A 25,738-nucleotide genomic window follows, 5' to 3' on the forward strand; every position below is an offset into this window, starting at 1 on the left:
TTCTTATTCAAAGGTCCCGAGATGCAAAAGGCCGACAAAAATAACAGGCTTACTAAGAGGCTTACGTTTCGTCGCCCGTATTCAAGCGCCTAGTAAGCCTGTTATTTTTATCGGTCTTTTCTGAGACCCAGATTCGAGACGCGACTATAAATACGAGCCTAAAAATTTTTAACTGTAAACGTCATAGCTCGCTTGATAATCTTCTTATCCTTCTTGCAATAGGGTTATCCCTGTATAAAACAACTATTTAAGCCTCCTGTGAATCGGATGTCCAACTTTCGTACCATCTTTTTGGTGGCCTACCAGGTGGTCTGGGTACTTGTATTTTGCTATTCTATCATGGTCCATTATTTCAACATGGTCTTCCCAATGACGCCTTCTTGATCTTCCCCGCCTCACTATGTCTTGCACTCTCAGTCCTCTCTGATGTCGTGGTTTCGCTTCTATCTCTTAGAGTGACTCCGCGTATTGTTCTTAATATTTTCATTTCTGTTGTTCTAAGTATTCTCTTGCTTTTAATGTTTCGACTGAAGCTGTCTATCTAGCATAGGTAAGAACTGGTCTAACACAAGTCTTGTATATGCGAACTTTAGTTCCTCTTGACATAAGTTTATTTCTCCATATGGTATCTCTTAAGTAGCCAGATATTCGTGCTGCTTTGTTTGGACCCTTGCTTCGTCTGAGATATTTCTGTTGCCAGAGCTATTCACACCCAAGTAATTAAATTGGAACACTGGTTAATTGTTTGGTTGTTAACTACGAGTTTGCATCTCATTGGTTCTTTCGTTATTACTATTGATTGCCTTTTCCCACGGATATCTGCATGTTGAGAGGTTCAGATTTATTTGTTAGTCGGTAAAGGAGTCGCTGTAGGTCATCCTCGTTCTCTGCCATCAATACTGCATCGTCTGCACAACATACAATTCCGACGGATTTCTGACCCATTCTGTATCCAATGTCAAGAAATTTACATCTTTGATCATCTGATCCATAATGATATTAAAGAGAGTAGGACTGAGGCCGTTCCCTTGCCTGACGCCGACAGAAACAGGAACATTTTCAGAAAGGCCGTCTTCTGTTTTAATTTTGATTGAGTTCCCAGTGTTTAGCTACGTTATTAATCGGCAGTAAGTTTCAGATATATTGTTGTCTCTTGGGATCCTGATGACATCTGTCAGACGTACCCTATCAAATGCCTGCTTCAGATCAACAAAGCACAAAAACAACGACTTGCTGAACTCTATGGATTTCTCTACCATTTGACGCAGTATAAATATCGCGTCCATCGTTGATCTGTTGGGGCTAAAGCCTTGTTCTTCGCGTATGTTTAATTGTTCACTAAGTTTTTGCGTTAATATTTTAGCAGCAACTTAGCCATAGAGCATAGCAGTGTTAGTCCTCTGTAATTAGAAGGATCGTCGAAGGATGGGGATTGTTATACCTGTTTTTCATAATAATCGATAATCAACTTTTTAATTATACTGTATCACAAGTTAATATTTTTCAAAAGGCTATGTAGAATGTAGAATGTTTTGGAGGGGAGTTAATCACCGAGACCGTATAGATCTATGTGTTCTATGTGTTCCCCCAAAAAAAAATAAAGTTATAACTCACCATACAGTCTCAGGGTTTTAACAAAAGCCAGTATCTGAGACGGCTCCACAGAGGCCAGCTCTCCATCCTCTACATCAGCCGTACCAAAGTTCATGGCACGAACGGTCGTCGTCTCGGCGCACTCAGTGATAAGGTGTTCTTGTGTTTCCCTATTTTCCCCACAGAATCTGCATTTGCCGTTGTTTCTCAGCTTCCGCCTACTGAGATGTGCGTTGAGGAGAGATTGTCCTGTTAGAAACCCCATGACAATCCGAATTTTTTTTTTTTACTTAAATCAAGGAAAATCTTTGATTTTTCTCGGTCGTAAGTTCTGAGGAACTTTTTCGAGTGTCTTAGACCGTTGGAGGACACCCATTCCAGGTTACCGATGGAGTTCCAGATTCTTCAGTTCCGCTTTCAGTTGGTTTCCGCTTTCAAAAGCTTTTTTTTTCGCTATAAAGCGGTTTAATTTCAAGTTTAATATTGACTAATTGATTTAATAATTTTGGGATTACCCTTCCTTTTTAAACATTTTTCTATAAAGGTTGGGCAATGATTTAGCTGTCACCAGAGATATTTCTAAAATCTTAAATTAATATTTCTAAAAAATTAAAATCGATATTTTAGATATCATCGAAAAGGAAATCATTACCGGATACATATTACTTAACAAGAAACAAAAGATTTTCCGAAACCGAAGATGAAGGAGTTGATGCAGGTACTTCCAGTAGCAGCTTAGACGAACATCCGGAGTCATTTTCAAACAAACCTGATTATCTTCTTCAAAATATATCTATGGATGAACTAATACAGCTAGAGGAGTTTTTAAAACTCAGCGGATTTTCATCATCAGAAGAAGAAAAAGCCGAGGAGAGTCTGACTCATTTAAAATCCTATGTTAGTAAATTCTTATCCTTAAAAATTAATCAAGATGGAGCGGATCATTTCGGAGGAAAGAAAAGCGTCAGCTTCGCTGAAAATATCAATGTGGCACCTAAACACTTTGATACAAAACATTTTATTCCTCCTAACAATTCACCTAATGTTTCTGCCCTCTTACTGCAGAAGAACTTCCAACCTAAAGTTATAGCTGACATGACTATTTGCGAAGAAAATGAAAATAGTCCAAATTATTCTAGTCCCCAAACTACACCAATTCATCTGTGTAAAGCACCATCAGACAACTATGTCCAAAAAAGATCTCTAATAAATGGTGTTATGGAAGCAGTTGATCAAGTTATGCAATATTTTTCACTAGCTTCAAATCAACAGGAACTGAATACTTTAGGTATGTGCAGATAATTAATACTATTTATTTTATTTTTCTTTACTTCAGTATTTATCTAGTCTATCCAGAGAAAGTATACAGGGTGGCCCATCGAAAACGTTCCGCAAGGCATAACGGCTAAGGTACTTTTTTTTCAAAAAATCCAAAAATACGTTAATTTTGTTTGTAAGGGGGACAACTTTTGCCCCAAAAATGATTGCAAAATATTCAACCCCCTAAGCGGGGGTGTCATCCCCCAATTTTTTTCAAATGGAAAGGGGGTCAAGTGGCACCGCAATGAAAAGAGCTTTCTATTCTCTATATTTCCCCGCCTCGTTTTTGAAAATCAGTCGAGTCATTGAGAAAATATGAAGGATTGAAATTTGAAAAGTTTATTTAAACATTTATCCGAGTAAATGATAAGGATAAATTCCTTTGACCAATTTGAGTTTTTTTTATTATTTCTAGATGTTTACGCATTTTTTCACTTGCCACAAGGTTGAACGATCAGGTGCGGTAGTTGCTAGATAGCTGTTCTGTGACTTGTGCGTTGAAGTTCTTTTCAATATCGTTAAAGTGACCCACAAGAGAATTTCCAAAAATACCAGCCTACACGATCAATTTCTGAGGATTTTGTGTGTGCACCTCGTGAAAAACACTGGGGTTGTCCTCAGCCCAGTACCGACAGTTGTAAGTGTGCCGATTAACGACACCGTTCAAACAGAAAGTACACTCATCCGAAAAAACACACCTTGAATAGGAAATTATTATCATTCTCCACTCGTTCACTCATAGTTTCACAAAATTGCAAGCGACGATCAAAATCGTCTTCGTTGAGTTCTTGTACCATCTGAATTTTGTACGGGTGGAAGTTGTATTTTTTAATATCCTTTGGACACTTGTACGATTCAGGCCGGTCTCATTGGCTAATTTTCTTGTACTCAGCGTACAATCCATGGTAACTTGGCCCAATACGAATACCTCCATAGCTTCATTTACTACAGGATACAGGATTTTCCCTCTGCCTCTTTTTATTCATAACGGAACCAGTTTTGCGAAATTTTGCTACTAACTTGCGAACAATTTCGCCATAAAGGTGTTGTCAGGATGGCGTTCATTGAATATCTGCGCAACCCGATTGCCACATTCATTATTTTTAAAATAAAGTTCGATTATTTCCACTTTTTCTGTAAGTGAGTACACCATAATGGTTAAAAAGTTTAACGATATCGAGAAGAACTTCAACGCATAAGTCACAGAACAGTTATCCAGCAACTACCGCATCTGATCGTTCAACCTTGTGGCAAGTGAAAAAATGCGTAAATATCTAGAAATAATAAGAAAAAACACCAAATTGGTAGAAGAATTTATCCTTATCATTTACTCTGGTAAATGTTTAAATAAACTTTTCAAATTTCAATCCTTCATATTTTCCCAACGACTCGACCGATTTTCAAAAACAAAACGGGAAAGTATAGAGAATAGGAAGCCCTTTTCATTGCGGTACCACTTGCCCCCTTCCTATTTGAAAAAAATTGGGGGATGACACCCCCATTTAGAAGATTGAAGATTTTACAATCATTTTTGGAGCAAAAGTTGTCCCCCTCACAAACAAAATTGACGTGTTTTTGGATTTTCTGAAAAAAAATTACCCTGGCCGTTATGCCTTGCGGAACGTTTTCGATGGGCCACCCTGTATTATGTCATATTACTTTGTTTTCTGACAATTTTTGGAGGTAATCATAATATTTTTGGATGTTAACTTGTAATCATATTAGCTTTGTTCGGGTTCTTATTCTTACCGATTCTGAACTAACTTAGAACTCTGCCGCGCATGCGCTAATGAAATAATTTCTCCGTATTTCCTTCTGCGCATGCGTATCACAGTTCTAGGACTGTTCAGAATCGGCAATAAGAAAAACCCGAAGTAAGCTATTATATTCTATTTCCGGACGGACTATACAGGGTGATCCGTGCTGTATCCGGGAATCTTCGGCAGCATATTCTGCAGATAAAAATAACTAAAACAGTTCGTATAAATGTATGTCCTAAAATGCTTAGTTTCAGAGATACAGGGTGTAGAAGTTTTACTTTTATTTCGATTTCCCAAATAATTTCTGAAGTAATGTCAATATTTGGATGAAAATTGGTGTCTGTCTGGGAGTCTTCTGACATGAGATTTGACATGATTTGATTCTGATGTCAATGTGACTCCTACTTGTAGAGGGGACCACCTACATATATTTTAGCTGGTTTGAAAATTAATAATTCTTCTGGTTTGAAAATTAATTAAATTTTGTCCGTACCTGTATAAAAGTACTCAGTAAAAACTGCCACTACATTTAGGGCGTTTTTTACGTAAAAAAGGTCTCTTGGTAAAAATCGCTACGAATAATATTTCCAGTTTATTTCTCCATATGTTATATGTTATATCCAGTTGTTTCTCCATATCCAGTTCTCGAGATATATGGAATCGAAATTATCAATACATGTCACCATTGACATAAATTAAACATATGTTAACTAAATTAACCTAGTTATTTAACACAGTTATTAGACTGAAATCATAAATTTGAAATGTTTTTGTGTCAAAGGTTTAACAGAAACTGTTTTATCAACATTTTTTCAAAGAAAACTTTATGATATTAATTTAAAAAAATAAAAAGTTCCCAAATTTATCATTCAGTCAAATAACTATCTACTCAACATGTTTATTTTTTATCAATAATGACAAGTGTATTGTCTATTTTCATTCTATATATCTTGAGGACGGTCGCTCGTAGCGATTCACGGAAATGTATATTTTTTTCACTCAGTAGATTTATACAGGTACGGACGAAAAGTTACTCTTCAAAACTGTTAGAACACATGTAGGTAACGCCCCCCACAAATAAGAGTCAAAAAAATTGACATCTAAATCCAAATTTCTTATGTCAAAAAACTCCCAGACACCAATTTCCATCCAAATATCGACGTTACTTCAGAAATTATTTGGAAAAAAATCGAAATAAATAATGAAATTACTACACCCTGTATCTCCGAAACTAAGAATTTTAGGACATACATTTACACGAAGTTTTTTACTTATTTTTATCTGCAGAATGTGCTGCCGAAATTTCCGGACTACAGTTCCGGCCCACCCTGAATTTCTTATAAACAATAAAATAGTAAACAGGTATTTTATTCATCTTATAGGAGACTCTAGTGTAAATCCAGCATGCGCAAAACTGGCTCTAACCACTTTATGCCCTGCCCTGTATGCTGTATTAAGTGATGGCTTAAAGCCTTTCCTAGACACAAGTTTTGGGGCAATAAACAATTCAGTATGGCAGGTTGTAGAAGCTTCTGCACAACAGGGACCATTAACAAAGGCATTAAATGATCTTGTTATGAAAATTAATAGTGAAGATGTTATTAGTGAAGGATTGGTAAAATTTAATGCTTTTATTTTTGGACTATTAAATGTAAGATCGTTGGATGCTTGGACAAGCTATTTAAAAACAAGAGAAAGTATCTTAAAGAAACATTATACAGCTGATTCTTTGTTGGTTTTATCACATACTGGAGGAGCAAATTTAAGGAACATGTTGGATGCCATGATAGCTGCTCTACAGCCTCTTGCTTTTCTACCATTTCAGTTTGATCTGCTTTTTGAATATAAACAGCTACATTTAAGTTTCAAAAGAATGGATTCTTTCCATCAACTGGTTAGTCCAACACATAAGGTAATTAGTGTTTTTTTATTTATCATACTTCATATATATGTAATTGACATTGTTTGTAGCATGCGTCTTCTCCAAATTACAAACAGTTCTTATCCACAAAATATGGACTTAGCGTCTCGCCTCACAGCCGTTCAAATTCTGAATCAGACGACATATCAACAGCAACAACAGTTAAAAATAATTTCTACAGTGCCTGTCATAAAGATATATTAAGTTCGGATAATTCGGAAAAGCATAAGATGGAAAAAGAACGACCCAGAAGTTGCATAGAAGACGGAATATTAACAAATGCGCCGAATTTTAAACTAGGCGAAGATGTTAATATGGTAGCAAAAAAAAGGTATAATTTACAACTGATTAAGTAGCATTGATATCCATTATCATTATTACATAATATTTAAAATCTTAAACAGCCTACACACTATGCCAGAAACAACCCGAAACATGTCAAGGTGGCATTTCGTCGCCCAACTTTCATGCATTTCGATTTATTTCCAGTTGTCTTGGCCCACTTCGGTTTGCCTCGACCTACTTTCGATTTTTAAAGCACCTGAAAACTTCTCGTGAAGAGTGCGAGGGGGGATTTTTTGGCGTTTTTGTTGCCTCGTTCAATTTTATTTTGTTTTGAGCTATTTCCAAAACGTGGCGGTATCTGTATCGGAGGCAAAGGATTTTTTTTCATAAATCTCAGTGAAATAAGTAAACCTAGACGTTTCTAAAATAGCTGTTGTTACGATGATATTTCGTTAATTACATCTCGTTTTATGTTATATTGATACGAGTATTGATATATATATTCCACAGAATTAATATTTCAGCACGCGTTTATTATATGTATAGTAGATATTCAGGAACAAAACTTTTCACTTAAACTGCAGAAATAGAATTACTATATTTTTATGATTTAATTTTGTTATAATGAATTAGTATATAAAATTGTATATGATATGTTTGTTTACGGCCTTAATTGATTAATATGAGTAGTATTGCTTGATGAGTAATACTGGTAACATTGTCAATATATCCGCTTGGGAAAATTATTAATTGACCATATGTCAACAAAAGTATGGTCCACGGACATTAATTAAAAGCGATGTTCTTTTATTGTTCTTAAGAGAAATCTGTAAACGATATTTTCTCTGTGGTTTGATATAAATCCATTCAACTAGTATTTATTATGTATTGATTTAGACAATTAAAACTAGAAAAATAAAACCAAATTCATAAACTAAACTTTGCTACAGACTACAGTATAAATGTTACTTTACCATAACCAGAAATAATAAATAATTAGACGATTTTTTAAATAATTTTGTGTATATTTTGTCCATTAGGCGCAATACCGTGGATTATAAGCCTGTCACTGTTTTACATTTTTTTACTATATTGTAATTAATAATATTAGACAATGATTAAAACTAAATATTCTTGTGTAACCTTCGAGCAATAGCCAATTTAATTTACCATCGGTAACTGTTTTCATATCAGTTTTTCCATGTTTACTTATTCTGAAGCCACCACAACGTTTGACCTTTATTGCTTTGTGCTATTTCACAAAATAGAACGATAATTATAAGCCCGTGTTATAAAAATTAGTTTCCACGTTTCCTGAAATTAATCAAGACGCGCCGCGATTGGTTGTTTGTTTTTTATTGTTAATCTCGGTTAATCTGGGTTTTATTTCAGAAATATTTCGTAAAACATTTCGGGGATAGTGTAGCGGCTGTTTTATATTAGTATTTTAATAAAACACGCTTTTAGATGTATCAAAATTTAGTAAGAGTAACTTTAACTCTACATATATGTTTCGCATTGTCAGGCCTTTTTCAAGAGTTTCTTAAAACTGTTAAAAAAATCAGTTTTAAGAAACTCTTGAAAAAGGCCTAACAATGCGAAACATATGTATATGTCAAAAATTACAGTTGGGGGTTGAAACCTTTGGTGTTACAACAGCAAAATAAAACACTAAATCACCACAATATGAAGCTGCCATTTAGACAGATATGCTCCTATATTAGCCCCCTATTGCCTATACACATATCAGTTTTAATTGATTAATGATTTAGTGTTTTATTTTGGTGTAGAGTTGAAGTTTTCAATCTTCTAGGTGGTCTGGCATTGCCCTAAACTCAAAGCTATATCAAGTGTATGATCGACTGGCGAAAGAAGACGAAGATTACGTGGACAGCTTAGAAACACCGCCTTCTTCAAAGAAGACTGAACTTGAAAGAAATGAAGCAAAAGAAAACCGTACTTGTGAACCAGAATCATTAGATTCCAATTTTTCCGATGAAAAACCTTTAAATGGTAAAAGATTTAAGAAATTACAACAAAGGTGGGAAATGTTAAGTGGTAGGGATTCTGAAGAAAGAGATTCTCCTCCATCAAGTCCAACCCACGCAAATAAATCAAAAATACCTAGGTATTGTGGTGTTTATTTTATGTAAAATGAATTTACACATTGAATTTTCAGACCTATAACTTCACCAGTAAAGCCATCAGGAATACCAGTTTTAGTTTCTCATAAAAAAATTACTTGTTCTCAAGCTAATAAAAGCATACCTGGTGTAAAAGGAATTAATACTATTAAAAATTCACCTGTCAAAAACAGCACACCAAGGTAAATTTAAATATATTTAAAATTTTAAACCTTTTAAAAAGCTGCTAATTTAAAATATAATTTTGATCAATAATTTATGAATGTATTACAGAGCGAGTCGCGTTGATCAGGTTGAAAACGAACAAATAAAACACATTCCTAGGCCAAGTAGTCTACCTTACAAACCAACTTGTCAAAATAATAAATCATCCAAACCAGTGGTTCCAAGAAGAGCAGCATCTAGTTCATTAAATAGGAAATCTCTAGGAGAAAATCCAAAGAGTGTGACGCCAAAGTAAGTTGCAAGATAGATTATAATAGATATCCAGGGTGTTCCTTAATAACATGCTAATAATTAGGGAAGTGATCCTTGGACCTATTCTAAGAAAACACTTCATATGCATGTATGTCCTAAATATCTTAACTTTTGAAATACAGGGAGGTAAAATTAAAAAAAACATAACTCTGTTGCTATATCACAGATATCTTTGTAAAATTTGAAACATATCTTCCATGCATCAAAATGTATATTTTGATGTACCTACAAATAATTCTAACTAGTGTCCATACGGAGTTTACATTGAATATTTTTGGAGAAAAATTATGCCCCATGGACTTCGCTTAAAATTAAAATTATTTTCAAAATCTGTATTTATTTCTAAATAATTTTTATCCTTTCCAAAGATATTTAAACTCGATATCTTTGATCATATCCTTTTCTTTTGTTCGACGCATGTGTTTTCCTTAAAAACATCTGATGCGGTCACTGGATGTAAATCCTTTCTGCATTTACTGGAGGCAAATTAAGAGATATGTGAAGACAAATTTTTGTTCATCGAAAATACCGTATGATCGAAAAAAACGGCGTCCAGTTGGCTGGGAAATGAACATAATGACATTTCCCATAAAAATTTACATATAAAATGACAGCGATCTTCATTCCATAGCCATCGCTGACGCCGTTTTTTTTCGATCATACGGTACATTTTAATGCATAGAAGACGTGAATCAAATTTCATAAAAATATCTGCAAAAATATAACATAGTTAGTTATTACACATTACACAGACTAAGCTAGTCTGTGGTTATTATGAATAGTTGTGTTAATTTTACAATATTTTACCACCCTGTATCTCAAAAGTTAAGATGTTTAGATGTATTATATGTAGAATATACAATGGAAAATCTACATATTAATGCCTAACTACCACAAGTAATACTGTATCTCTAAGTTCAGATAGTCCTAGTTTAGACAGTTATACAGTCTCTATTTGTGTTAATAGTCTAGAGTAAGAGTTGGGGGATAGTTAAGTTTATCAAGAAACCACTTTTCTATTATAAATTCTGTATTTCAAGTGTTGTTTATTATAACAATAAACATTAACTTTTTTCCATAGCAACTGTTAAAGTTGCTTAGATCTATCAAAAATAGTAGATAAAATAGTACTTTAACCGCAAGTGTAGATTAAATGATACTTTAACAGCGAGGATAGGTTGAAAACTTTATTTCTTCTCGCACGTTTTTTAATTGCTGCCATTTTTGAAAATTTTTGTATTCCTTTCCATAAGCTATTCGGGATTTAAATGGAAGTAGTTTGGATATGGCGTTTGTCGCCTCAGCCTGAATATTTAACTTGGTAATTTACTTTTTTCGTTTGAGCCATTTCTGGCTCCAATTCAATCAGTAATCGACAAGAAAGAGAATTAAAAAATATTGACTCAAAACTGAAAAAAGAGACAGCTTTATTTGTTAATTACATAGAAACCAACGCCAATCCAGCACAATATTTTTTCTACTCGTAATAAATTCCTTGAAATAATAATTTCTGAATATTTCTTAAAACGTAACTCGCTTTGGAAAAAAATATTTTTTTTATACACGACGATAAAATTGCATTATCGTCTCCCGAAATTAATTCACTCCCGATTTCATCGCTCGTGAATTAATCTTTTCGGTTGACGATAAAATAAACAAACAAAACAAACAACGCTTTATTGTGCAAAAAGCCAAAACAGCTTCATCGATAAAGCACTCACAAACAACAAAATCACAAAAAAATACAAACAACAAATAATACACAATACAAATAATACAATTCAAAAAAATTTAAGTCTTTAAAATTACAAAAAGAATATACATGGACAATTTTAGAACAGTACGCAGTAAATAGATATAATTTTAAAGTTATAGAATATTAAAATACCATTTTATCGTCTTGTATAAAAAATAACTATTTTTTGTTCCATTTATTTACGTTCTACAACACGTACATTCATTTTTTTTCTTAGTATAGGTCCAGGAATTACCACCTTAATTATTAGTATGTCATTAGGGATCAACCCTGTATATTTTAAGGTTTAAAAAGGCCAGAAGAACAAATTTTAAAGTCAATATAAAACTTGCATTAGATTTTTTGCCTTTTCAATTTACATTTAAAATATCACTTGGAGTTAATTCTAAAATCAGTTTTTTTAGTATAGTACACATAATTGCATATAATATCCTATAATATGTACCATGGTACCATACGACCAAAATAAAAGTTGACACGCTATTCTCTTCTCGGTTAGGTTATAACATGGGTTATGACAATGACATTATTTCTTATTTTCTATTATAACTCAAAAGTAAATTATATTTCCTGTCAAATTTTTATGTCATATATCGCAATCGACTCTTTCTCAATAAACTTGTTTGGTTTATTTAGTAAAATATCACTTTTAGGGATTACATTAAGTATATTAAGGGAAATAAATGGGTTATACTGTAGTTATACGTATATAGAAAATATTGGATACCTTTTTCAGCTGTAGGAAAATTATGAATATGATAAAATATTCATATGTTTTCTGAATTATAAATAGATAGATACGTGCGGTGGTTTGACATTTCCGTCTGTAAGATGGCGGTCGATTGTGAAGAAATAATAATTACGCTTTTTTAAATAAATGAAGTTACTGTACGAATGAGGTTCGACCACCGCTTTTTTATAGGTTTGTGATTTTGAGAAAAGTATTAATATTGTAATTTTGAATAACGAAGCTAATTTTGCATTATATTAGAAACAAAACGAATATCATGGTTACTTGTGTTCAGGAGAGAAGAGATGACTTCAATAGTCATTGAATATTTGATAAAAAAATAATTTACTTTTCAATTAAAATGTCATATTTATAGAATTCAGAACGGCCTTTAACGAACTTTTTGATATTTTTACTGAATGAGTACTGAAACATAAAATTTATATATTATTGCTTTTTTACAGTTTTCTGTAGACAGTAATGAAAGCGGTCGAGAAATGTGTTCCATAAATAAACAACCGATATGTAAGGTGTGATATGTAATGTAAAATTTAACAGTAGTATTTGTGCACCACTAATATCAGCAATGCAATAATTTCGATGTGTACCATTGGAATATACTGTATGATCGAAAAAACGCCTTTGGTTGTCTGATATGACGATCGATGACTTCACCATAAAATAACTTTTCATATATAATGATAGCGCTCTACAAGCCAACTCTGGCGTATTTTTTTCGATCGTATGGTACAAGAGATGAAGAATTCACCAATAACTAAATATATGTTCCCGATATTATGTTTACCGTGTGTAATAAGCTGTTCCTGTATAGAAATAATAATTTGTTGGCTCTTTTATTCTGCTATTCGGAGTGGAGAAAATTCAACAAATTAGAGATCATTAAAATCCGTCTAGCCGTTCTTGAGTTAAAAATGGTGTAACTAATCCGACATTATTTTTATTATTTTTTTTATTTTATTTAAATAAGTGCAAATATTTTCAGGGCTGGTAGATCTCGATAAATGAAACGTATTTTCTCTTTACCGTTTTTCAAATAAATCCAAAATAATAAAGTTATTTTACTTTGGAAATTTCCAAAAAAAAATTTTTACTAAAATTTTGAGGACCAATGGATCTTTTCTGGATTTTCTTTCTTGTAAATTTAAGCTACTACTTGTATTGCCATATTATCAAGTTATTATGATTTTTAACTAAAAACTAAAACAATTCCCAGAAAATGTTTTAAAAAATTCAAAATTTTTCGGGAAAAAAACTTCATAATCGGTTTTCTGAGGTCGAAATATACTACCCTTTAAATATTTGCACTTATTTAAGACTCGCCCTATATATGCATTTTTACAGACGGGGGATGAAACCTTTGGTGTTACAACATAAAACACTATCACCACAATACACCTTTACTTTTACCACAGAATATCTAGCTAAGCAACAGAAAAATACTCGAAATGAAAGAGCTAAAATTGCACAAATAAAATACTAGATGGCGCGACAATATCATAATCAGAATATAATTGGAAATTTTCAACTTTCGCTTTTGGATCGACGTAGAACGACGGTACGTCGACGGCCTTAAAGCTCGGCTAAATATGCACAGTTGCCAGATTCAAACAGACTTTAATTGGCATCCCATTCTTTTTCTAGTGTATAATAATTTCTTTCTATTCTTCGTTTCTTGTCAGATACACTTATATTAATTATTCGTTTGGCTTTTAAAATAGTTTTAATTTTAAGTATATTATTAGAAAACATATGCTCTCAAAATACATTTTTAATATACACTACTTTATTATGTTAACTAAGAAAATAACTTTAATTACAGGGCCATTGATAGTGATATTCATTAATGCTGAAACGTTAGTAATGAAATATACGTTTAATAATAATGGAAATGATTTATTAAAATGCAGTACAAAAAATGTTAATTGTCTAAAAAATACTATAATAATTTTTTTTTTCTGTTTGCCACGTTATTTATATAGGCCTAGGTAGATTTTAAAAAGTGACACAGGTACAATTAATAATATATTAGTTCGGCATAAAAGTTGCTGTCACAACACAAATATATCAAATTTGGGCCCAATTGAACGCCAGGAAATGGTATCGTAATATGGTACTACATTATGGTACCCCTTGATATGCTTCATGGTAGCATAATATTGCAATGTCATCAAAAATACGCAAGTATAATCAAATATGAGCCTAATCGAACGTCAGGGAGTGGTATCGTAATATGGTACTATCTTAAGGTACCACTTTATATATGCATCATAGTAGATGCATCATAGTAGATGCATCATAGTACCATCATATTACAATGTCACCGAAGATACTTACTATACCAAGTTAAGCCCAATCGAACGCCAGGAAATGGTATCGTATATGGTACTATTATGGTACCTCTTGATATGCTTCATGGTACCATAATATTACAATGTCACTGAAGATACGTAATATACCAAGTTTAAGCCCAATCGAACGCCATGTATCGTAATATGGTACTATATTACGGTATTACTTGATATGCTTCATGGTACCATAATATTGCAATGTCATGAAAAATACGCAAGTATATATCAAATACCGTATGATACCGAAAAAAACGGCGTCCAGTTGGCTGGGAAAAGATGATCGATGACATTTCCCATATAAATTTACACATAAAATGACAGCGATTTTCATTTCATAGCCATCGCTAACGCCGTTTTTTCCCGATCATACGGTATGAACACAATCGAACGTCAGGAAGTGGTGTCATAATAGTAGAACAATACTTGTTATATTGTCGCCGAATTACAATCAAAATTCAGGATTCAGTTAGAATCAAACGTCAGGAAGTGATTTTAATTCAGCTCGTAAGATTTAACTCCAACTAACATGGCAAGTTAAATACTTAAACGTTTGAAAAAAGAGCTCTAATCTATTTTAATATGTTTAAATGATGTAGCAAATTTGAAGGTAGGCTTTATCAGGAAGTATTACAATATAAATTACACAATGGCAACATTGCATAAAATTCTTTTAAATTTGGTTTGTAGAAAACTGTTTTCTTTTATATTTATCGCCCTCTGTTATGTAGTAGTGAAACTACCGCATCAAAATATCTGATTTTGAGACCTACGATTTTATACATGTAACGAGGCTTCTGTTGCGTAGCTTGATATTCTGTGCTTTTACACTGGACGCGCGTTTCGCTAACCAAGTTAGCATCATCAGCCGATGATTGAAACTAAACTAATATTTACAAATTGAGCGTTTATATACTCGCACAGTTGGCTCCGAGTAGGCGCTGGCAAAAACTAGTCAAGCGAGTCAATTAATTTTCGAAACTAGAGTAGTAGGAACAGAGAACTGGAAGGAATTGGGCTATTGTCTCTGTTCATACCTAAGGTTCATACTATCTTAACATTCAGTGGCGGATCCGGCGGTGAGGAGGTGGGGGGTCGCAAACTTATATCTACGTTTTCTAATTATATTATCAACGAACGAAGAAGCATATCCATTACACTCAGCTAGATTCCTAATGCAATTTCTTTCTATTTCATATCTTTCGTTGAAAACTTTGTACTAAGAAATTTAACCTAGTCATTTTATTTACCATTACTAAGGTATCACTCATTAGGAATATATATTCTATATCTCAGATATCTGCATGTAGTGGTATTATTTCTGTATATAACAAATTCCAGGCAATTAGTATTATTTCTAATAACTAATATATATCGTTGTTCTCAATTTCATAGGTAAATTTAATGGAACGAAAAAGAACATTTCATAAAATCGATGTTTACTTGTTAATTATTTGCCCCATTAGTGATCCTATCATTCGTTAACAATAATTAATATTAACAATCTAAACGAATATTAACCTTTACTAATAATCAATCATTAACAATAAATAATATTAATCTTCATTTCGTAACTAACCGCAAAATTCTTATTAACTTTAAATAATATTTTCCCTAATAATACCTAAAGGAAATTAAACAGCCTTTTTAACACAATATTACAGAAATAATCTTGAGAAGAAAGAAAAAGGCATATCCGAATATATTAAAAAAAATGTTTAGAATTTTGCGGGATTCGAACCCAAGATCTCTCGATTGTAAATGGGAAGCGGTCGCCTAGACCACAGGCCCACCTCCGGTCGGTTGTTTGTTCTCTATTGTTGTTTTTATTAAATATAACAGTTCTCGAGTTTTAGTGAGTCTAACAAATGTCATTTTGTTTCATTATATATATGTATATATTTATTACAATTTGCAATATATTTATCTAATGGTATATTTATATTTTAGGGTTGTACGAACTGTAAGTCATAGGCTGCCTTCAGAAAGTGGCCATTTATCATATAACGAAGGGGAAAGATTGAAGGTGGTCTTGGAAGTGGATGATAAGTGGCTCTTATGCTGCAGAGGCACGCAAAAAGGACTGGTACCTAAGTCAGCTGTGATTATTGATAATGGACGATTTTGACACACAGTTCATTAAATTTCAACTGAATATTTAGTTGATATATATACAAAATTATAATAGCATTATCATTTTAACAGGAATTTTCAAGAAATATTAATTTTACTCCTTAAAATAATGCTTATATGATTTCCAGTATTTTAATTGTGTTAAAATGGTAAAAATGGAATAATTCTAGAGATAAAACTTTAAAATATTTTAATATCGTGCATATAGTAATTATATATCTATACTATGCTATAGTAGTATCCCAATTAAATCACCAATATGAAAATATTTTAAATAGACGGTATGCTCCAATAATATTAAGTACTTCAAGAGAAATATTTACGGTATAAAACTGTAAGCAAGTTTATAATAAAATGCCCTATATAAGTGTATGATGACTTTAAGGACTGGTAATTTTTTTATAGGAATTGAATGTTTATGTCATTTATATTTCACTTATATTTGAATGACAATTTTTATAATTCTGTTATTTCAAATGATAGTATCTGATTTTAAAATTTTAATATTAATTTTTGTTCTTGTCAGTTTTTATTAGTTCTCTAGTCAGTTACTGTTAAACCGCTATGTCTCTTTGCTAATCTAGCTATCTTTAACTAAGTATACCTAATATGAATATTACTTAAAAGATTTTGATGAATTGACATTTTCGATATCATACGTTACTACTTTCTAAGAATTTTTAATGGGCCTGAAATTATAAAGTAAATGATTAAATCAATGATATAAAGGTAAAGGGCAACTTAATAGCTTAATAAATTATTTGTCATATTTATTGAATATTACTGAATTATTCTATTCTACAGCCCAAATATTAACTTATTTACATTAAATAAATATATTTTTAAAGTAAAATAACGATTTTACTCCATTACTGCTATTTAAATTACAAAAATATACATTAGAATATTTAGAACAACATAAATAATAAGAAGAATATTTAGAACATAAAAACAGACGCAATGAGTTTTAACATCATTTAAAAACATTTAATGTTTAAGAAATATAAATTTAATATCCTGAATAGATAAATTCTAATAATTTATGAAATTATAATTAAGATTGTTTAAAATAATCTTTACCTCTTAGTGCATATAAGTATTAGTAAGTATATATAGTACTTAGATACCTCAAATTAATAATATCGTATAGAAAATAGTTATCGCTTTTATAAAAGGCTTCAATGGGTGTAGCTAATATTACAGCCTAAAATATTACTAACATCTTAAAGTGGTGGTTGGGTTCTATTATAAATATTACTGTTAGTATGGAAATTTTAATTTATACTCACATGTGAAAATACTGTTTGAACTAACATGCCTTCCATACATTCCATTCCTATTTAACTGTCAGTTTAAATTTTCATATGTTTTAAAATTTAATATGCTGTAATACGATATTACCTTAAATAAATATAGAATTAAATGACATCAGATTGTATAGCTTGTAATAAGTCGGTGCAGTACATTAAATTTTATTTAAGTTATGATTTAAAATTTCTTATACTCGTGCTTTTACTAGAATTTTTAAATAGGAACATATTTAAAGTTTTGTTGTGAAAGCTTGCACATTTTTCTTTCAGGTAAAAAGTTTATTTTAAAATTCGACTTCTTGATATCACAGCGAAATCACAGAATTCGACTTTAAAGTGTTTTGTTATATTCATTATGCACAGAATTTGAGCTGTGTGGTCCTAGTATTACAAATTAATACCTAAGGATCCAATCAATAGCTTGATCTTCTTTCCTACCTTTTAACATTTCTTGTTTTCCCACTAACATTCGTAACATGTTTTTAGGCAGTGATTTAGCTCCGCATATTTGTTAAAATTGTGATAACGGTTATGTAGCTTATTATAGATTTACTTGTCTATGTGTTATGTATATAAATGAAGCTAGAGTATAAAACTAGTAAGTAAATAGCGAAATTTGAAGACAAAATTCTCTCGGATTCTATGAAATTCCAGTCCTTAAATGAAACCTAAGCCTTTCGTGAAATTCGCCATAAGGCTAAGTTTACAGATTTCTTGTAAACTTTGATATGGGGCATCGACTTTGCTACTAATAATAGTGCTATTATTAAAATTGTCGGAATGTTTATTATTTGTTGAGATAAGTATTGTATATCCTAAGAAAACGCAAAATGCTAATGCAAAATGTGACAGTGGCCTTTTTTATTATTGTATATTTCTGAAAATATAAACACTGATTTTTGTTTGGGTTGTAATGTTTAGCGCTACTTTTATTTATTTGTATATATTGAGGCAGACGTAAATGTTTTGTATATATTGATTGTCTACCAAAGTTTTTGTATCGAACGATCGACCGATATTGTATTTATAGATTAATTCTCATTTTTGTAGTTTTTCATTTCATTTGGTCCTTTATCATTAATAGATAACTTTATTTTATGTGCCATATACTCTTAATTTGATTTTATACCCTTATTTTCTGTATTCATATTTCATTATTGTGTATATTTGTACTAAATTACGAATATTTAGTTTAGTATCACTTGTAATTGAAAAATTCAAGAAATAAATATGTAAAAGCTGATATTTATTTTTCCTCTAATCCTTTATTTTATATTCTAAAATATTCCTTGAAGCTTAGACAAGGAAAGAGAGGGGACAGGTAACACGGCAGCTAAAAGTGAGGCAAGTTGTCACCACGCGAAATTCTCCAATGGATTACAAAATATTTATTAAAACGTAAACTAATATATCGTTCATTTTTGAGTAATGCATATACAATTTTGTATTTTATAGTCTCACCTTTATAATATTAGAATATCTAAGTCGATAATGCAAAATTTATTTAACAGTCACAGTGGACTGATTATCAAGACACTTATTTATTTATTAACGTGTGTATAATGTATAATTAAATAAAAAATAATGTAATAACATATTTTTTAAACGTGTATATACGTTTACTGTATGATCGAAAAAAACGGCGTCTTGTTTGTTTGAAAATGACAATTTCACAAATGAATATTAAAAATTACATTATTCATTGAATCCGTAAGCAAGTGTGAAGGGAATTGACTAGATTCATTATTATACCGTATAATCGAAAAAAAAAACGACGTCCATTTGGCTTGTAAATTACGATCGATGATATTCTCCATATAATTCTACATATAAAAGGACATAAAAACTATACAAAACGACATCGAAAAAAGATGGCGTCAGCGATAGCTATGAAATGAAGATCGCTGTCATTTTATATGTAAAATTATATGGGGAATGTCGTCGATCGTTATTTACAAACCAACTGGACGTCGTTTTTTTCGACCATACGGTATAATAATGAATCTAGCCATTCCCCTTCACACTTGCGTACGGATTCAATGAATAATGTAATTTTTAATATTTGTTACCTTCAATCATAAGAATATCCTAATTTTCCACAAAAAAAATAAACAATTCTAGAAGCTTTGTGTTATTTTATTTATTTTTAAATTTTTATTAATTACTCACTGAAACTATTAGTATACACCTAAATTAGCAAATTTTTTGTCAGAATATTTAAACAAATATATGTAGTAACAAGTAGCCCACCACCAGTTTGTCTACCCCCAGCAAATCTTGGCAGGTAAATTTAAGCTTTATATAACAACTATACATATAGATTTTTTATCACTAGAATTTTTAATTTTTTTTATAGTTTACAATTATTTTACATATTTGATAACAATACATTTTTTTACATGTAAAATATATAAAAAAATGTTTATTGCAGAAATTTTATTTCTCTTATTATAATTCCCTACGCCACTGGAGAAATCCATGCTGAGTAGCATTATTTATAGTTTCAAACATTAATTATAATAAAGGATATTGAAAATACTACTTGGAATTATTAAAAATAGTTTAGTTTGGATGTGGTACAAAACATATTAAAAGCATTTTACATATTTTTACTGCTATAATGAAAAAATGTACATTTTATGACCACATAACAAAAGTTGTGTATCGAATTTTACCTGTGAAATGTAATTCCAGCCACTTTTTTCTCGCTTCGGCCTTTGCAGCCATACGCTGAACATCTCACCATACTAAACAATACAGTTTATAAATTTAAAACAAAACAGTTGTCACAAAAAACATAAAAATTCGCTTGGTGTCACCTCGAAATCTTGTCACCAAAGTATGGCCGCCGATCGAATTTTGGCTTCACAAACCGATCACGGGAGAATATGCGTGTTAGCCGTCCCCTCTCTTTCCTTGTCTAAGCCTTGAAGAAATAAAATGTTTATTATACGATTGAAACGATGAAACCATGGTACAAAGAAAACAAGGTATGATCGATAGCGGCTCCAATTTCGTTAAGTTTGCGCATACCACCTGTGACGTCATACGCCATACAAAAAAATATCCATATTGTTCAATTGCCACTAATAAAAAAAAGACCTAAAATAGGGAAGAATTAGGACATAACCCCAAAAGTTATGTCAAATTATGGAGCTTGACATTTGAAAAATTATTTTCGCGTTTATTGTGTCATCTGTTTGACAATTTAAAATTGGCGCGCGGAGCTTGCCGACCAATCGTGCCGTTTATCACCTGTGACGTAGTGACCAACCTGCGCAATATCATACCTTGTATTCTTTGTATCATGCGATGAAACGTTGAATATAGTTCAAATCAGATTAATTTCGAAAGCAGATTTGAAAGTTAAAAAAAACAAGTCCGAAACCATTACATATAGTTTGAATAAATAATGTCGAATAAGTAATGAATAATGTTGATTGAATAATAAATACATACAGTATGTCCCCAGATTGTCTTTACAAGATTATATTGGCATTGCATTGATATTGATTATTCAGTCAATTGCATTCTTTATAAAAAACTAGCTTTTTCTAAAATGGTTAGGACCCCGTTTATATTTTCCCAAATTTCCATAACGTTTGAGAGAAAATTAAAAAAACGTGAAAATATGGTCGAAGTCCTAAAAATCAGAAGGCGTTTTTATGTAATATATATTTTCGATTTCGTTGTTTCATAGACGGTTATTATTAATTTTGGTTAATCTCATATTATTTGGTGTTGCTAAAGTATTACATTTTCTGATAGCTATTAGCACCCTTTCCATAGCATTGAACTAAATAAATTTTATATTTCTTTAACATTTGTTAAAGAAGTTAAGTAATTATAACACCAAAAAAATATGACGTTAATCAAAGTTAATAATCATAGATAAGTTAATAATAACCAAATAATATACCAAGAAAAAGAAAGGTTTACTAAAAAATGGTTCTATGTCAGTGACGTCATCTATTGAGAGGGTCTGAATTTAAATACGCTCATTTATATAATTTCACTTGAAACTATACCATTTTAAATATGAAAATTGTCTTAAAAGTTATTTTTACGCAGTATTAACAAACCGAATGCAAAGCTCTACTTTGTAAAAAAACTTAATAGGAACATTTTACTATAAATACAAAAAATAGAAGTCAAATACCGGGTGCATCAAAAAAGTGGCTCACCCCTATAACTTTTTTACTATTTCAGTTAAAAAAAACAAATTTGGTATATTACTTTTTCAGTTAAAAAAAGCAAATTGGTTAGTATATGACATAAATTAGAATTAATTGACATATTCCATTCCTTTCGGCCACTTCCTGTTTCATCGGAAATGATTGCAACTTTTGATTTTTAAATGGCACCCTCCGTATTTTTCTACTTTATTCGATAGAAAATAACACTTTGAATAGAATGGACATATCATATGTCAACTTTTGACATTTGCGCATATTGTTATTTGAAATTGTAACATGCCGTTCATAACGAAAATTTGACTCAAATACCAAGTGTGTGGTATCAATAAATTATTCATAAAAAAATTATTTTTCTAAATATGCTAATGAGCCACCCTGGTTCCATTTGAAAAAATTGAGATATGATTAACATTACGATTTGTGCATATTTTAACCGGTCAGGACAAGAGACTAAAAACATTAGATTATCAACCTATTTTTTCAAGACTCCTTAATTGAAAATTAGCGTTTTTAACATACCCATGACACCGTAGATTGAAATTTAAAACACGATTTTTTATTAAGCAAAAATGACAAAAGTTGACATAATATTATGGTATATCATTCTATTCAAAATGCTATGTTCTATCAAATAAAGTAAAAGAATACAGAGGGTACCATTTAAAAATCAAAAGTTGTAGTTATTTCCGGTGAATGAGGAAGTGACCAAAAACAATTGAATACGTCAATCAATCCTAATTTCTGTCATATACATAACAAATCTCGTTTTTTTATCTGGAAAAATAAAAAAGTTGTAGGGGTGAGCCACTTTTGAGACGCACCCGGTATATAAACATCGTTTATTATAATAAGACAAGACCAACGTAATAGAATGTAGAATGTTTAGAAGGGGAGTTAATCACCGCGACCTTATAGATCTATTGTGTGTTCCCCTTTCTTGAGTTATAACGAGTTATAACTCATCATACAGTCTCAGGGCTTTAAGAAAAGCCAGTATCTGAGACGGCTCCACAGAGGCCAGCTCTCCATCCTCGACATCAGACGTGCCAAGGTTCATGGCACGAATGGTCGTCGTCTCGGCGCACTCAGTGATAAGGTGTTCTGGTGTTTCCCCATTTTCCCCACAAAATCTGCATTTGCCGTTGTTTCTCAGTTACAGCCTACTGAGGTGTTCGTTGAGGAGACAGTGTCCTGTTAGAAACCCCGTGACAATCCGAAGATTGTTTTTACTTAAATCAAGGAAAACCTTTGATTTTTCTCGGTCATAAGTTCTAAGGAACTTTTTCGAGTGTCTTAGACCGTTGGAGGACACCCATTCCAAGTTACGGATGGAGTCTTCCAGATTCTTCAGTTCCGCTTTCAGTTGGTTCCCGTTTGGAAAACAGAACGGTTCTGGTCCAGTTAGTGGAGTGTTCGCTCCTTTCCTACTAGATCATTTGCTTTTTCATTGCCTTCTATCCCTTGGTGAGCAGGCACCCAGAGTAGGAGGACTTTATTTTCTTTGCCTAATTTGTTGAGCTTCTCTAGGCATTCTTTGACCAACTTCGAATTGATGGTTACTGAGTTGATCGCGTTAAGTGCTGCTTGACTATCGGATAGGATGGCAATTTCCTGTTTTCGATAGTTCCTATCCAAGATAAATTGTACGCATCTTTCGATAGCGCAAATTTCTGCCTGAAGGATACTGGGGTAGGTGCCCATTGGTTCGGAGTATTCAGTTTTCGGCCCAAATACTCCTATCCCTGTCCCTGCTTTGGTTTTGGAAGCATCAGTATACCACGTGATGGTATGGTCTTTTATATGCTGAGTAAGCGTTTCTTTCTTCCAATCCTTTTTATTACTCAATACTACAGTGAGGTGTTTCTCAAAGTTGTAAATTCTTGGTATGTCATCCACTGGGAGTTGGAGAAGTGGAATTTTCTTTTTGAGGGTGTTCCAAGCCCCTGACCTGAAAATTCTCCCAGTACTGTTTCCGTCAATGACCATTCTAATCATTGTCGCATTGGCATAACTACCGACGACAATATGCAGTGGTGTTAGGTCTAGAATGACCTCCATTGCTGCTGTTGGACATGTTCTCATGGCACCTGTGATGCAGATACATGCCAGTCTCTGTACTTTGCACAGGGTTTGCCTTGCTGTACGTTGCTCTAGTTTTGTATACCAAGCAACTGCTCCATAAGTAATCATGGGTCTTACTATCATGGTATACATCCAGCGCAAAATGTTAGGGGCGCAGCCCCACCTATTTCCCGCCAGTCTTCTGCATATCATGAGAGCCTTTGTGGCTTTGCTGGTAATGTTCTTAATATGCCTGTTCCAGAGAAGTTTACTATCCAGGGTTATTCCCAGATATTTCACTTCCTGTGATGGCAGTATTTCCTTTCCATCTAGATGGATTCTTTTCAAGTTTTTCAAACTTCGCTTTCTGGTGAATGGCACTACTGCGGTTTTATCTGAGTTAATACTCAGCCCGACAGTCCTGCACCATCTCTCAGCGATGCGGAATCCTCTTTGGATAATATCACACAGGGTGCCTTCATGTTTCCCCTGTGCAATGATGACTATGTCATCTGCGTACCCTATGCAGTGTATTCCCGCTAGAGTTAATTCTTCCAGTAGTTCATCCACTACCAAGCTCCACAGTAGGGGGGAGGTCACTCCACCTTGTGGAGTTCCTTGCGTTGTTTTAACAACTACAGTTTTGGTACCTATCTCAGCAACCAAACCAGCAAATTATCGTACTGTTCGCCCCTCTTGTTTCAAGAGATCGCTTGACCACCTTGTGAGATATATTGTCAAACGCCCCTGCAATGTCCAAGAAGGCACAAAGTGCTGTTTCTGTTTCTTTGCTATCCAGGCTTGCCTGTATTAGCTCAGTTAACTGGTACAGAGCAGTTTCTGTGGATCTGCCCGCTCTATATGCATGCTGAATATCGTGCAGTGGCTTAACCTGTAGATGATTTACTCTAATATGGTTGTCCACTACTTTCTCCATCGTTTTTAATATGAACGATGTGAGACTAATAGGCCTAAATGATTTGGGGTTAGCCCAGTCAGTTTTGCCTATTTTGGGTATGAAGATGACTTTAGCTCTTCTCCAGATGGTTGGTATATATCCCATCGCTAAGCTGCTTCTTGTAATGTTTAATAGATGGTGTGTAGCTATTTCCTGACCCTTCTTTAGAAGGGCAGGAAAAATCCCATCTATTCCTGCTGTTTTATAAGGCTGAAAGGTGTCAATAGCCCATTTCAGTTTTTGTTCTGTTATTACTAGTTTGGCCGTCTCCCAGTCTTCCCTGCGAGGATTGTGGGGTTCGGTCGGAGCTACTTGCGTATCAATAGATATGCTACCTGGGAAGTGTGTATGAAGTAGGAGGTTAGCTCTCTCTTCATCTCCTTCCGTGTAGCTTCCGTCAGTTTTCTTAAGTGCCATGTTGGGGATGGGCCCACTCTTGGCCATAGCTTTCTGTAGCCTAGCTGCATAAGTAGTTGAAGTGATGTCTTCGCAAAAGCATCTGAAGTCAGACCGCTTTGCCCTTCTAATCTCCTTATTATACTCAGTTAATTTCTCGGCGTAGACCTGCCATTCGCCGCTGGGTTTGGCTCTGTTGAAGAGTCGTCGGACCTCCGATCTAAGATTGGCCAGCTTTTTCTTCCTCCAGGGCTTGTTGTTACTTTTTTGTATGCCCTTACTTGTGGGGCAACTAGATTCATATGCATCCAATATTGCACCACTGACTTCCT

The 25,738-nt window shown here is 32.9% G+C and overlaps 1 protein-coding gene across 9 annotated transcripts in view; it reads left to right on the forward strand.

The window, feature by feature from the left end:
* Nucleotides 1-19,038, forward strand: part of LOC115891308 — a 103,254-nt gene extending 84,216 nt beyond the window's left edge. For 6 of the 9 annotated variants that reach the window (XM_030911756.1, XM_030911751.1, XM_030911755.1 and 3 more), the window contains 7 exons: nucleotides 2,221-2,881; nucleotides 6,056-6,585; nucleotides 6,645-6,925; nucleotides 8,693-9,007; nucleotides 9,059-9,205; nucleotides 9,297-9,479; nucleotides 16,303-19,038. In XM_030911756.1, the coding sequence (XP_030767616.1) occupies nucleotides 2,221-2,881; nucleotides 6,056-6,585; nucleotides 6,645-6,925; nucleotides 8,693-9,007; nucleotides 9,059-9,205; nucleotides 9,297-9,479; nucleotides 16,303-16,480 (2,295 nt within the window). In that variant the 3' untranslated portion in view covers nucleotides 16,481-19,038. Of the gene's footprint in view, nucleotides 1-2,220; nucleotides 2,882-6,055; nucleotides 6,586-6,644; nucleotides 6,926-8,690; nucleotides 9,008-9,058; nucleotides 9,206-9,296; nucleotides 9,480-12,450; nucleotides 12,517-16,302 lie in introns of those variants that run through there. The other 3 variants (XR_004051802.1, XR_004051803.1, XM_030911758.1) reach the window with 3 other exon arrangements.
* Nucleotides 19,039-25,738: the final 6,700 nt, after the last annotated feature.

Source organism: Sitophilus oryzae, unplaced genomic scaffold, assembly GCF_002938485.1.
Source record: "Sitophilus oryzae breed Bouriz unplaced genomic scaffold, Soryzae_2.0 scaffold_980_pilon_pilon, whole genome shotgun sequence".
NCBI lineage: Eukaryota > Metazoa > Arthropoda > Insecta > Coleoptera > Curculionidae > Sitophilus > Sitophilus oryzae.